A 14,451-nucleotide genomic window follows, 5' to 3' on the forward strand; every position below is an offset into this window, starting at 1 on the left:
TTTATTAACATACAGCAAATACTGTTTATTGCAGACTTTCCAGCTGACTCATGTGAAAAAGGCACTATGAAAATTAATGAATCTAGATAATCTCTCTAAATGGATTTATGTTAAAATATACAACATTCTTACATAACATCTGTTTTATATATGTGAAATAATATAACATTTAATGACAAAAATTGTGTTTCCAAAAATAACATTTGTTGAAGGTTAAGTATCTTTCTTTTCTCTACCTAGAATCTTTCACAGGATTAAAATATACGTAAATTAATTGTTTCTTATTATCAGAAAAACTTGACACAGATAAACACATAAAATGGCCCCAATATGCATTTAACTACTCATATCAATATTCAGAACCGAGGCCTTCATTAAGCAAAATACTGTAATGCACACCAATGCGGGCTACTTTCTGGGACACATTTTGACTGCATCTGATCTCTTTTCCACTTGTGCTTTCTCATATATAAGAACACAATATAGATAATAAGCAGAATATAAACTAAATCAAAATACAGGCTATACAAGGAATTGTGATCAACAGAGCCATGACAAATGAATTGTCTTGGGAATGCTCCATAGGTTTATATTTGCATGTCCAAGGCCTTGTTGTATTCTACAGTTCATTAAATGTTTTGATTTTTTTTAAAAAACTGTTGGCATTAAGAACTTTAAATAAATCTAAATATTCTATCATTGAGTATGTCAAAGAAGAGACCTAAGTAAGCAGAGGCTAGCCTAAAGTAAGCTACGCTCTGAATGACAGACACCAGAGTCATGGGCAAAACTGAAATTATTTCGATTTTAAGTCACGGGCAATATCTCTGTTTTGCTGCAGTAAATAAATTCACCGCTGTTAAAAGCTGCCTGCTTACACACTGAGATGGGGGATGAAATAATTAATCCAATGAAAGAAACCTCACCTGGGTAAAGCAGGCAAAATATTTCTCAAGGGCAAAATAGCTATTTAAAATTACTCAGTTTTAATAAAAATAATGGGCCAGGAAACAAGTCCTCCGCTTACTTATGTTTGCATTGTTTCTTTATGGCGATAACTTAAGTATTCTGAGAAATAAGAATCTGACATTCCCTTCATGGCTTCTTAAAACAAAGCATGTTGGAATAATGCCACAAATTTAAATGGAGTTTAAAAACAAATTAGTGACTGCTTCCCTCATCGAAAGACTCCACTCCCGAATCGCTAGCCGCGGCACTGATTTTTTCCTGTCGTCTCCGCATGATTTCTTGCAACTCGGAGCTGCCACTGTTATCCTGAAAAACAAACATGGTTCAGACAAGATGGCTATGGGTTTGTGCAGGCTGCGGGTCCTGTAATGAAATGGTTCAGGGTAAGAGTCCTTTGTTTTCCTTCGAATATCTCTTGGGGAAAACTGAAGGCTGCCCTTCATATAGAGTGATGCTCCTGGACTTCACTAATACATCACATTAATCATTTTTTCATTTATGAGGTGTCTGAAGGCAATTCATTCACCATGCCTTTCACTTGGACATGATAAGGATAAATCAATAATGTATGTGGAATGCTCCAGATTCCCTGGGAGAAATAAGATATGTTTACAATAAGCATAATAAGATGGTAAATTATCGAAGAACCCTCTTAAGTCAAGCGAGATCTGCCCTTAGGGGATTCTAAATTAGGCTCAAAGACTGGGCTCAGGGTACACCAAGCTCCCTTCAGACTACAGGAAGGCTCTGACCCTCTGACCTCATGGCAGCTTTTCTCCTTGCCATGCTCTACCTACCATCCCTGTGCACCCTCCTTATTCTGCTCTCATCAGTGGAAGTTTCTGGCAACCCAGGTGAGTCATCTAAAAGATGGACTAGATGCAAGAGAAGGGTGTGGTGGGAGGGCAGCTGAGGAAGATGAAGAACCTCCATTCATATCCAGAGGAAAGGAAGCGAGAGACCAAGAGGAAGTGGGTGATGAGGGCAAATTACAGGCAGTCTGACTCAAAGGAATTCAGAAATTTTGGAACTTTCTATCATACCCTTGAGAAGGAAATTCATACACTCTCAATAAAGTTAAAATGTGTAATGGTAAAAAAACTGCCTCAGAAAAGATACAATCCTTATTCATATTCAATATACAGAAAGCTTAATACAGAGTACGCCCAAGATCCACCTAATATGGAACTCCCAAGATCAATGTTGTAGGAAAAGTTTCCAAGAGATAAAAATTTCTCCTGAGAGTGGTTACAGGGTTGCATTCATGAAGCCATTTCACTCTGAGTTATTTCACTGTTGAATTTAGAGGATATACCTGCTAGAGAAAACTATGTATCAATTTTACGCCAAAGCCAATATCCTTTCATTTGAGTCCAAGTATAATTTCATGAAAGCTATTAAGAGCTGTGAGCTATAACAGTTTGAAACTACTACCCTTACACAGCCCATTTTAAGAAGAGTAGGATATGGGAAGCTTAAGGATATTCAATCTAGAAAACATTTCCTCTCCTCCTTTCCTACCTGCAACTATGACTAAATAATTATTCTTCAGCAGTCTCTCTTTCAATGATTCCTACCTAATATTTTCCCTCTGATTTTTAAATACATAACAAGACCTAAGACCCACAGCCAGGATTTTAAGACCTTGTAACCAGTAGCCTACTAGAATCTCCAAACTAAATATTAAGAACAGGCAAAAGAGTTCTGGCCTCTTAAGGCATTTACTCACTCAGGAAGTGAATGTCCATTATTGTGTCAAAATTTAAATTCCTACAGAAGTAGTTAATGCATATAAAATGCGAACATTAGGCTTTTCATTAAATGTCCAAAAGCGTATGTTCCAAGCTTCATGTTAGAGGAGCATTTATGATAAATTAATCTCCCTGCAAATGGTCACTGATGGTCTCCAGTAATCAATTATAAAAGTAGAGTCAAATTTAATTCAGTTCTGTATGAAAGGGAAATTGACCACTATGGACATAAACAGTTGATTTCAGAGCTTTCAATTCACAGTCCACACTCTTGATTAATGCAGACAAACACCAACTTAGGTTGACAAGTCATACCTCTAATGCAGCTTTTTGTACAGTGATTTGGCTAAAGACTCTGGACCCTTCAGGGCAGACTGTCCTCAGTTCCTCTTTGTTGAGAGAGAAAAGTTGTGCACCGTTTAATACTCCAAGACTATTGACAGTCCTGAAAAACATGAAGAAAGAAAGAGAAATATAGCATTAAAAATATTATCTAGATAGGGGTATCTAGGTGGCTCAGTCGTTTAAGTGTCCCACTCTTGATTTCGGCTCGGGTCATGATCTCAGGGTCATGGGATTGAGCCCGGCGTCCGGCTCCGCACTGGGCACTGAGCCTGCTTGGGATTCTCTCTCTCCCTCTCCCTCTGCCCACCCCCCTCCAGCTCATGTTCTTTCTCTTTCTCTCAAAAAATAAATAAATAAAAATATATATATATACACACATATATATATATGCCATAACCTCTCTTTTCTAAGTGTTCCATACAATGAAACTCTTGTAAAATGGTACTACAGTGCTTATTCAAGGCAGTGACAAGAGGGACTTTCATGATGACGACCCTGAGGCTATAGAAGATGATTATAAAGTATCAAAAAGGAGCCGACTGTATTTAGTATCATTATCGCTGAGTACCAATTCCCTGAAATAGGGTGTTTCATAGGGGGAACAGATAACTTTCTAGTAACCAGGCAACTGACTAACCAATGTATCTCATTTTTCAGTCATGTGGGTATACGAGTTTATAAAATTCTCTTAAATATGTATTATTTAAATAGTTCCTTGTATCAAATACACATAAAATATTTTCAAATTTTTAGATCGTAGATGAATTGTTGCCATGGGTTTACTAAGGGAAAAGCTCTATTAGGTTATAATCTATAATAGGTAATTTATCTATTTTTTATTTGGCTGAGAATCTATACCCGGCAGCAGAACATTCCGCTATATACCCTCTAAGGTCTGGGGAGTCCAGCTAACACCTTAGTCCTACCCTGTGTAACCAGATGAGGGCGAAAGAAAGCTACCACCTCAAAACTACTGACAGTTTGTTTAAGGGACCACAGATAAGCAGTCTGATTATCAACTAGAAAACAAAGTAGCACCAAATTATAGTTACTTCTTCTTCCAATTTTTTTTTTTTTAGCTATAAATATCCACAGTTATTTCCTGAGCATGGAATAAATGCAGTCTGGCCCCAAATTTTTAAAGAGTCATTTGAGACATCTTAGCAACCAAACTGAAAATAAGGTATATATTACACACAGAAATGCAAAGTATTCCCAGAGAGACTTACACAGGGCTGAACCCCTTCGACTGTAACCATGTCTTCACATCTTCTGGTGTGGAGTCGTAAGTGATATTGACAACTGGCATGTTCTGCCGTGGCACGTGGAACTTCTTCTGGGCGGCACTCCGGCCAATGGTCAGTCTGTGGATGAGCTCATCCTGGACTTCCTCCATCTGAGATTTCCTTCCTGCACACCAACACGGAGTAGGTTATTTTTGAAAACCCCTAACACATGTCCCTCTCTCTAGAACCCCAATGCCCCAAATCCTTTGACCCGAAAAGGACTTCTAGTGTTCCTATCATCTTTCCTCACTTTCATCCTCACCCAGGACAAATTCCATGATCAATTATTAAAATCACTCCTTGGCTCTTCTCCCTCTTCATTGTACTCACTTGGCAAAACTCCAACCCTTGTTAAATCGAACTTTCTGCTTATTCTGTGCCTGCACCTGCACAGTGAATATAACACAACAATGCTGAATGATCTCATGTTAAATTCATGAATATGAACCTCAACCAGGCTGTTGTTTACTGACAATCATACTGCATTTCCTTAGGTCCATGGTCTCAAGTGGGGGAAATTCTGACCCTGGGAACATCTGCCAATGGCTGGAGACAATTTTGGATGGCACAATTAGAGAGGAGGAGAAAGGATGCAACTATCAGGCCATGGGTAGAGGCCTGGGCTGCACAAAACATTCTACAATGTACACGTCAGTCTCCTACTACATAGAATTATCCAGCCCCATGTCAACAAGGCTCGGGTTGAGAATCTGCCCTAGACCAAATAGCTGCCCAATGTTAGACAGGTATTTACTCTCTTCTTTCTCTGCAAACCTCCAACATTCATTCCCCAATTCTCACCCTGATGACCTCACTTTCCTAATATCAAATAAAATAAAGAAGTTAGAAGAAAACCTCCATATGTTCCCTCAGCGGTTTTCCTCACCTACTAGCACCTTCCCCATGCACTCTGCCTTCCTTCTCTTCCTTTCTTCCTTCCTTCCCTTCCCCTTCCCTACTCCCTCCCTCCCTACTACATTATGGATCAACTGCTCCCACACTCCTAAGGCCCACCCCCCTACATGTGCACTAGATCCCATGTCCTCTGCCTATTTAAATACTTCAACAGTAATTTCTCCTCTACTCATCTAGGGTATCCATCTTCCTCTTTTACTGAGTCATTTCATCAGCAGACAAAACTATCATTTTGTTATTGTTCCTTTCCCGTTTAAGCCCTTTCTTGACCGCATGTCCCTCCCAGATATTGCCCATTTCTCTGCTCCCCGTTTTGTAAAATTCCATGAAAAGCTGTCTATACTAGATGACTCCCATTCTTGTTCTCCAATTTTCTCTTGAATTCATGGCTAAAAAATAGGCTTCGGGCCCCATCCCTCCACTACATTTTGCTAAACTACTATGGTCAGTTCCCAGTCACTGTCTTAATTTAATCTACCGGCAACATACAAAGAAGGTGATCGTTCCTTAAAACGCCTTCTTCCTATGGCCTCTAGGACACCATACTCACCTGATTTTCTTCCCGTCTCACTGGCCTCTCCTCAGTATCCTTTTCTGATTCTTCTCCTCCCCCCAGTAAGTAATGTTGAAGTACCCCAGGGCACAATCCTTGGACCTCTCCTCTGCCTGCACTCACTCCATTAATGATCACTGTGCCATTTAAAAGCTGATGACTCCCAAAATTATTTCTCCAGTCCGGACTGTTCCTCAGAACTCTAGACCCATATAAGCCAACCGTCTACTTGATATATTCATTTGGATGTCTATTAGATAGCTCAAATAGAACGTGTCCAAATCTGAACCACTTTGCTTCCTAAAGCTTGCTTTTAGGCTATACTTCACAACTCGGTTAATGGTAGGCTATACTTCACAACTCGGTTAATGGTAATTCCATTTCTTCAGTTCCTCTGGCAAAATGCCATGGAGCTCTGCTAGACTCCCCTTTGTTCTCTACTACGTCCAATCTGTCAGCAAACTCTGTTAGTCCTATCACCAAAATATACCAAAAATCCAACCACTTACTCCATTTTTTTCTGTGACTAGCTCAATCTGAGCCACGGGCCTATTCACAGGTTGCCTTCCTTCTACTCTCGACCACGGCAGCCCTTGCTCTTCTTTGTTTTCAACAGAACAGCTAACGTGATCTTTTTAAAATGTATGTCAGATACTGCAACTCTCCTGCTCCAAACCTTTCCAAGTAATACAAAGTACTCCCAGTAAAAGGCCTCAGATGACCACTTTCTGAGGTAACTCTACTGCTCTCAGAGCCCTCTGCTCTAGCTCATAATGGCTTCCTTGGTGCTCTTCAAAATTAAGGGCCTCTGCCTAGAATGCTTTCCCCCCACGAATCCACTTGGCTCAGTCTTCCCCTCCTTTAGATTTTCCGTATTTAAAATTGCAACCCCCTCCCCAACAGCACTTCCTATCCACATGGCTTTATTGTTCTCCAAAACCACTTATAATATTCCCTATCAACTCAATCATTTACTTATCTATCTCCTTTCATCAAAATATATCCCTGAAGACAAAACGGGTTTCTGCCTGCTTTGCTTGCTTTCCCTGAAATACCTAGAACAGGGTAGGGATTCAATAAATACTCACCGAATAAAGGAATGACTAAGGCATTCTGCTGACTTTTTCAGTGAGAGAGACTTTGAAAAGCATCATATACAAACCCCTAAAAGAACCTGCTAAGAGAATGGAGGCCGCAAGAGGAGAAATGATCTGTCGAAATCACAGTACTAATTAGCAAAATTTAGTTAGAACTGGATTTCCTGACTTTCCGCTCATGGCTGCTTTATGATCAAAGTCATTGAAACTACCTTTGATTAACTTATACATTATCCCTCTCCCCAACCCATTTTATGCTCATGGGAAAGATGTGTATAGGCACATATCTTTATGAGTAAAATGGGGAAGAAATTAATGTATGGAAAGAGAAAAATGTACTTGTGTATTTAAAAACATACATATATATATACACACACACACACTACATTATATACGACATACATTATTTACTATATATATATATATATGCACACATATATACATAGATACATTATTTATATATAATCTTCAAGGATTAAGTAGAGAACTGATAGAGTAATTCAGTTAACTAATTAACTTGGCAAGTGGCAATAACCTGGCCACTAAGGGAGCTTTTTGTGACTACTCTTTCATGATCTTTCTTGTCTTTTTTCTTTTCCTTTTCTCCTTCCTTCTCTCCCTCCCTCCTTCCTTCCTTCCTTCTAAACTTCCTTCTAAACTTCCTTCCTTCCATCCTTCCTTCCTCAGGGAGAATATTTCATAAAGTGTTTGATGTCTTTGGGAAGTAAATGAAAATGTGAAATAACCAATAGTGTTCTTTCAGTCTAATTTTTTAATGCCTAGTTATTCAGGAAACCTTCTGGAGAAGTCAAAAGACAGAAACAGGAGAAATGAAGGGCGAGAGGGAGGAAGACTGAGGGTGAGAGGGAACACTGCTGACTGGTTCATTTAAGTGCACACATGCACTCCACTAGTTAGCTTTTTTAATTCACCTCATCAAACTGCCACACAGAATACGAGTATGTCTCAAAGGAGTAAAAGGGGAAAAGTATCACCACACTAAAAGATTTATTTTCTTCTCTTAAATTAACTTAGCCTCTGCATGATCATCTCTAGTCCACAGCATAACCTTCCACAGAGCACAAAATCCTCTTCTGCTGTGCTCCTGGCTTCTGGTTTCCATTAGCAATGGTCCAGCACACAGTAACAAAGCAGCCTGACTTTACACCTCTTTCTGAAATTAACACTTCTGATTACAAAAGATTAAACCCAAATAAAAGGACTAACATTTCAAAGGAAGTAGAAGAAATGCAAAATACCTGAAGCACTGGTATCTTCAAAAGTGATAAGAGGAGAACCTTTTTGAATCCTGCGATAAACCAATTTGAATAGCTTATATGACCCATGGCTCCAAGCAGCCAGTTTGAATAGGCAAAAGAATTGTCCCTGTCTCACTCTTGCTACCTGCTACATTTTAAAAAACAGGCATGTTGACTTTTTTCCTTGTTTAGGATTATTTGGTAACTTTTTTTTGAGTGAGTATTCACTTTCCAGTTCCTTCCATTTTATTTTCATCAGAAATCTAGGCAGTAAGCAGAGAATGTAGGAAACAGAAAAGGCTTTTTTTTTTTTTTTAAGAGAAATCTGACTATTGACAAATATACGTTTAAATATGTCTATCTGGTTCTAAAAGACTGTTGAGAAGCCCCCACGTTCATTCAGAAAAACTGTTCTCCAAAAACGTGCTCAGAAAAAAGCTATCGTGAAAATAGTGTTTTATAAAAAGAAATACATTTATTTAATATGAAACTATGCTTCTGAGATATCTTTAAAAGGGAACTTTGTGTAGGTAAATGTAAACTCTTATTATTATTTTATTTATTATTACAAAGAAACAAGTAGAGATGTTAATTTGGGGAGAGATGTATGTATTTTATATACCAATGTCACCCTTTTACTTATGAAAAACAGATTCAAAAATGATGAGTCACAATTATCAGGAGAGGTCTCTATCTTTAAAGTATTCAAACTATGCCTCTTTCCCATTAGGTTATTCTTAGTTTCTTAGACTAGGACAAAGAACAAACTGTCCCGACCCACAGATTGTTCCAAATGGGGACTAGATGCCTATGAACTCTGATCTAGGCCTGGAAAGAGTACCACAGTGTCAAAGATTACTGTGCTGACGTATCAAAGAAGGGAAATGTTATAAACTTGTGGTAAAAATGAAAAAAAGAACAGTCCTTTCTGAGAGGGAAATTTTCCTTAGGGAAATCAATAAAAATATTTACAGAACTTTCTCATCTCAAAACTATGTTTTTAAGTGTCTTTGAAAAAAATAAAAGCATCTTTTAAAAAAATACACAAACATTTAAGAAAATTTAGTAGCATATCATACTTCTACACACTTACACATTCTCACACACACAGTTGTTTTGCTGCACAGTTAATCATTTCTCTAAAGCTTAACTTTTCCATTACTTTTTGGTAAGGCTGGGATATGGATAAGAAGGTGGTAAATCAGCTCTACTTCGGGGAAGAAAGTAACTTATTAAAGTAGGCTAATGCTTATTGCATTTAGCCAGAATTTCTAGAACAACTAAACAGTAATATACATACCTTCTTTTAAAATTTCTTAAAATTTATCAAGAATGACCGCAACCGAATAGATGTAGCTATGGTTTATTGAGATAAGAAAAATGTCGGATGAAAATGGAAGTAAAAGATTTGGTAATTTAGTTTTGAATCTAATCATCCAATCTCAGCTTTAAAATTAATAATTCAGGGGGGCCTGGTTGGCTCAGTGGGTTGAGCAGTCGACTCTTGGTTTCAGCTCAGTTCATGATCTCAGGGTCCTGAGATCGAGCCCCACCTCAGGCTCTGTGCTCAGAGGGGAGTCTGCTGGAGATTCTCTCTCTCCCTCTCCTTCTGCCCTTTCCCCTCCTCTCTCTAAAATAAAAAAATAAACCTTTAAAAAAAAATAAAGTTAATAGTTCAATACTTATATTTGAATGGCAGAGATGAGATCTGATACGAAGACAAATTTGGGAGTCATTCCTTCTCCAACAATATGGACAATATTAAAAGAAATGGAAATAGATTGGTCACTTACAGTAAAAGTATGTTTATATGGAGGGAAGAACCCAGAACTGAGCCCTAGGAGAAGCCACATTGAAAGAACGAAAGACATCCTTTATACATATGCATACACACACGTTCATGTGCATACACACGTATTGAAGAAATATCTTCCTGGCTCTAGTTTTCTAAGAATTTTTACATGTCCAGTATAGGTAAAGCAAAGTCATTTTATAATATATATATACAAACATAATTTGAATATTAAATAATAAGAAAAATTATCTTAGAATTACCTTCAAATTTCCAATTTTCTACACTGCTGTTCAACAGTACAAACAAGGATAATCCAAAGTTTGCCACAGTGTCTTTTCTTTTAGCTTTTTAAATCTGGTTTTCACAGAAATCACTCATATAACAAATCAAAGTTAATTTTATGAACATATGAAATCTAAATCAAATAAAACCTGAATTTGGAGGGCAAATTTGAAACTGGTATTGGCAGGTTGATTGCGTTAAGCGAGTGTGAGTGTGTTTGTGTCGCAAATATGAGGAAGAGGAGCAGGAAAATTATGATGATCATACTGACGATGAGAGCAGCAAATATTTGGACTGCTCATTATGTGTCATATTGGTCAAAATCAGAGTTTTTCAACCTCGGCATCATTGACATTTTGGACCAGATAATTCTGTCGTGGGGGACCGATCTGTTCATTGTAGGATGTTGCTAAATATCCCTGGCTTCTACCTGTGAGGTGCCAGCAGCATCCACCCAACTGTGATCAAAACATTCCTCCAGACAATAGCGAATGTTCCCTGCGGGAAGGCGGTATAACCATCTCTGGGTGAGAACGACTAATCTAAATGATTTCTATGTATTATACCTCATTAAATTCTCACAATCATCCTACGAAAAAGATGCCATTATTTTCCCTCACTTTTCAGACACTGAAGTAGAGGGAGGATTATCAAATTGTTGAAAGTCAATGTCCACAAACGGTGTTTCACTCTACAAACTCAAGTATGTCTGGCTCCAGAGTCTACATTCAACCACCACAATATATTGGAATATGCGCAGAAGTATACACAATAAAACAGAGTGGAGAGAACTTCCTGTTTCTTAGCATTACTTGAAGGACAAGCAACTAGATGAAAGTCTTTGCCATCTACGAAGTACTGTGCAAGTACAAAGGACCACTATTTATATTTCATAATGTTTAATACCAGTAGAACTAACAATATTTCACTTAGCAGTGCTTTTAATTCACAGAAGAAACTGCACATTGTTGCCTCCCTGGGAAACTTACGGTCCATGGGAAGTTGTTTGTGTTTCTGGTTATCTCGCACAATACTGTCACCAGAGCTGCTGTTCTGACGGGTTACATTTGCCGGGACCTTTGGCACAGTAACAGGTGCTGGGGTAGAAGGAGGAAGCGGGACAGGAACAGGAGCTGGTGTTGGAGGAGGTGATGGGGCAGAGGGAGTATCAGCTGGTCTGGGAGCATACTCCATCCTTTGTTTCTATAAAAAGACAAATAACTAATTTGAAATTGCAAAAATATAAAACCTAGGCTAGGAAAACAGTGCATACTTGACAGGACATTGTTGGCTATTTATTTGTAAACTTACCTGCAAATCCATAACAAATCCACGCCTCCAATCTTATATGATACAATGATCTTTAAAAATCATCTTTTAAATAGTCCACATATTTGTTCAAACTCAAAATGTAAATTAAGAGGTCAAAAAGACATACCAATAGCAAATAGTAGTATTAAAAACAGTAATAAATGTCAAAAAAAAAAAAATTTGAACTTGGAATCACACAAGACCAGGGTAAGTCAAAAGATTTCTGATTATTTTATGATTTCCATCAATATTAACCTCTAATTGCACTGGAAGTTTAAATATCAATAACATAAAGCATTATTTACTCCTTCGTTTTAAAGTATGCTAGATTAAATAATGTTTAATTATGCTGTTTCCACGTAGTTTGTTAAGAAAAAGGGTAATAGTTCAGTAGATAAAAGGACTATGTTTTAAAATAAATAAGTAATTTTTAAATGCTATTAATTTTTTCAACTCATAACACTTTCTGCCATCATCTTGATGTTAACTTATAAAAATCAGAAACTTTCCTTGTTAAATAGGAATGCTGTGGGGTAGGTGGTGGTGAAGGTAATGGTATGGTCTTTAAATGTTCGTGACTGCTACTTGAAAACATGTATTTAAAATAGTCCATGTGGGAATTTCTATTTAGAAGGGTGAATGTGTTAAAATACACAATAACTTTCAGTAATTTTTAAATCATGATCGTTAGGCTATTAGAAAACTGTATTTTTGTATATTCCCTATTAAACTCCACAGAAGAGTTAAAACTTTAAACAAAATAATTTTAACTGATAGATAATTGCATTATAATAAGTTCCAAATTCTCAAAAGGCAGTTTTTGGTTGTTTTTTGTTTTTGGTGTTTTTTGGTAGAATCAAAGATACAGAACAATGATTTATAATTTAGGTAAAGTTTAGATACTGTACTGGCACAATTTATGCCAAAATTCAAAATTAGCAGGCCTTTTGGTAATCTGGTCCTTTGGTTAGAACAGTATTTACTTTTAATTCCTAAATTGGCCCAAATATAAGGTGACATCGATTTTAGAAGAAGCCTCCCCAATTTCCACAGAGACGAAAAACATAAAAATACACAACACGCACACCATTTTAAAATTAAATCATTACTCAAAAACAAAACAAAACAAAACAACCAAAAATCACACCATCATCATATAGTTGCCTTCACAGCAAATGAGTAACACCTGTGGAAACCGGTGTGGGAAGAAACCCTGGTTCTTCTCTGCTGTTTCTTTAAAAACTACCACTCACCTGCCAGTGGGTGAAGGAAGCGGGAAGGGTATAAAGCAGACATGAAAATAGAAGTGAAAGAAGGGTTTGTAATGCTGCTAGATATTGGAGAGATGTAGATATTGGAGAGAGGAGGACAGAAAGGGGAAGAGGCAGGGAAGAAATAGAGGGTAAGATTGCTAAGAGCTCTCCATGAAGTTAGATGGGACAGAAACAGAGACTGCTGACCCTCTCGGCACTGGAGGCCTAAAAACATTCCTAATATATTCAATAATAGGCTTTTATTATTATTATTTCCCATAAAACAACATTCCTATATTTGGGCCAATAAGATATTTAAAAGCAACCAAAATACAGCAAATATCACCAAAATGGTATACTTAGCACACACCAAAGTCATCTGATTAATGTATATGCAATGTTCCCTTGACAAGAATATCCTTTGCATATATTTTCATAAAGGGTTAGTGAATTCCCACATTAAGATCTCAAAAGTGTCAGTTTAAATTACTGTTTTTAAAGCTTAAACAAACAAAAAATGTTATCAGCCCTGCACTCCAAGATATGATTCAAATTTCCTGCTTTCATAAAAACAAGAGCAGCTAGTGTTTTGCTATCCATCAAATAATACTGCGAAAAATGGGATATGCTGTGTGACTGTCACCACTGAGCCTGAAGACAGACTCACCAAATCTTGTGCCTCATCTCATTCATCTGGCGTTGCTGTGTCATGCAACTTTATCTATATAACCTAACAGAGTAAGAGGCTTAAAACATACATATTTGATTAAAAAGAAACCATATGAAAACTTGTCATGAATTTACTTGCATATTTTCCCCTTTTCTTGGTCCTTTCTTCCTGCCTCATGTTTCCAATCCATGGAATGAAAAGGGGGGAAAGTGTTCAAATCATTGAACCTGCCCTGAAACAGCAACCAAGGCAGCTTTTCTGTGGAAACTGATTCGTCATTCTTGGTGCGGAGGAACCAGAGGATCAGTACTGACTCTTGAAATCACTTTTCTATGTCCCTTCCAATCTCCTTCACTCCCCTTTACCTACCACCCACTTACTGCTCCTCCCTTCATTATTTGTCCCTTGGTTATTTTTGGTTGGAGGTAGATCCAAATCGATGGCTCCTCAATATATGGGAAGTCTGGTAGAGCAGAACTACACTGAATTTTCTTCTCTTGAACCAAGTGCTGAAGCTCTAAGTCCCGCCCCCCAAAAATCTTGACCAAACTCTTCTTGGTTTGCCCAGGACTTTCCCAGTATTAGCACTGAAAGTCCCACGTCCTTGTGCAAGCCAACATGACTGGTCACCTTGATGTGGACCAACTTCTGTACAGGGACTGTCACCCTCTTAACTCTTGCCTTTTATCTTCCAGAAATATATTTAAAGTTCTGTTTAAAACAAAATCTCTTTCTCTTTGTCTTCTGTTTCTCTGAAAGGAGTCAAGAATTACTAGACCCCATGGCAAATCTACTTTCTTATTGATAATTAAGGCAGAATGAGTCACTTTTCTTTAGCCATTAAAGCTGAAATTCTCCTAGGATTAAAGAAAGTTATTTAGAGATAAGCTCCTGATTCATGCAAGATACTGCTTCAGAGGGGAAGTTATGCAAGCAAGCCCAACAAAGCCATTGAAATGGAACTG

General features: G+C 37.7%; 1 protein-coding gene across 9 annotated transcripts in view; it reads right to left on the minus strand.

Moving 5' to 3' along the window:
• The window catches only part of EPS8 (EGFR pathway substrate 8, signaling adaptor), a 200,011-nt gene continuing 185,560 nt past the window's right edge, over positions 1-14,451 (minus strand). For all 9 annotated transcript variants that reach the window (XM_078075656.1, XM_036115769.2, XM_078075662.1 and 6 more), the window contains 4 exons: positions 11,242-11,455; positions 4,295-4,475; positions 3,036-3,165; positions 1-1,275 (listed from right to left, as the gene is read on the minus strand). In XM_078075656.1, the coding sequence (XP_077931782.1) occupies positions 1,162-1,275; positions 3,036-3,165; positions 4,295-4,475; positions 11,242-11,455 (639 nt within the window). In that variant the 3' untranslated portion in view covers positions 1-1,161. The remainder of the gene's footprint in view (positions 1,276-3,035; positions 3,166-4,294; positions 4,476-11,241; positions 11,456-14,451) is intronic.

This window comes from Halichoerus grypus, chromosome 6 (assembly GCF_964656455.1).
Source record: "Halichoerus grypus chromosome 6, mHalGry1.hap1.1, whole genome shotgun sequence".
In the NCBI taxonomy this organism is placed as follows: domain Eukaryota; kingdom Metazoa; phylum Chordata; class Mammalia; order Carnivora; family Phocidae; genus Halichoerus; species Halichoerus grypus.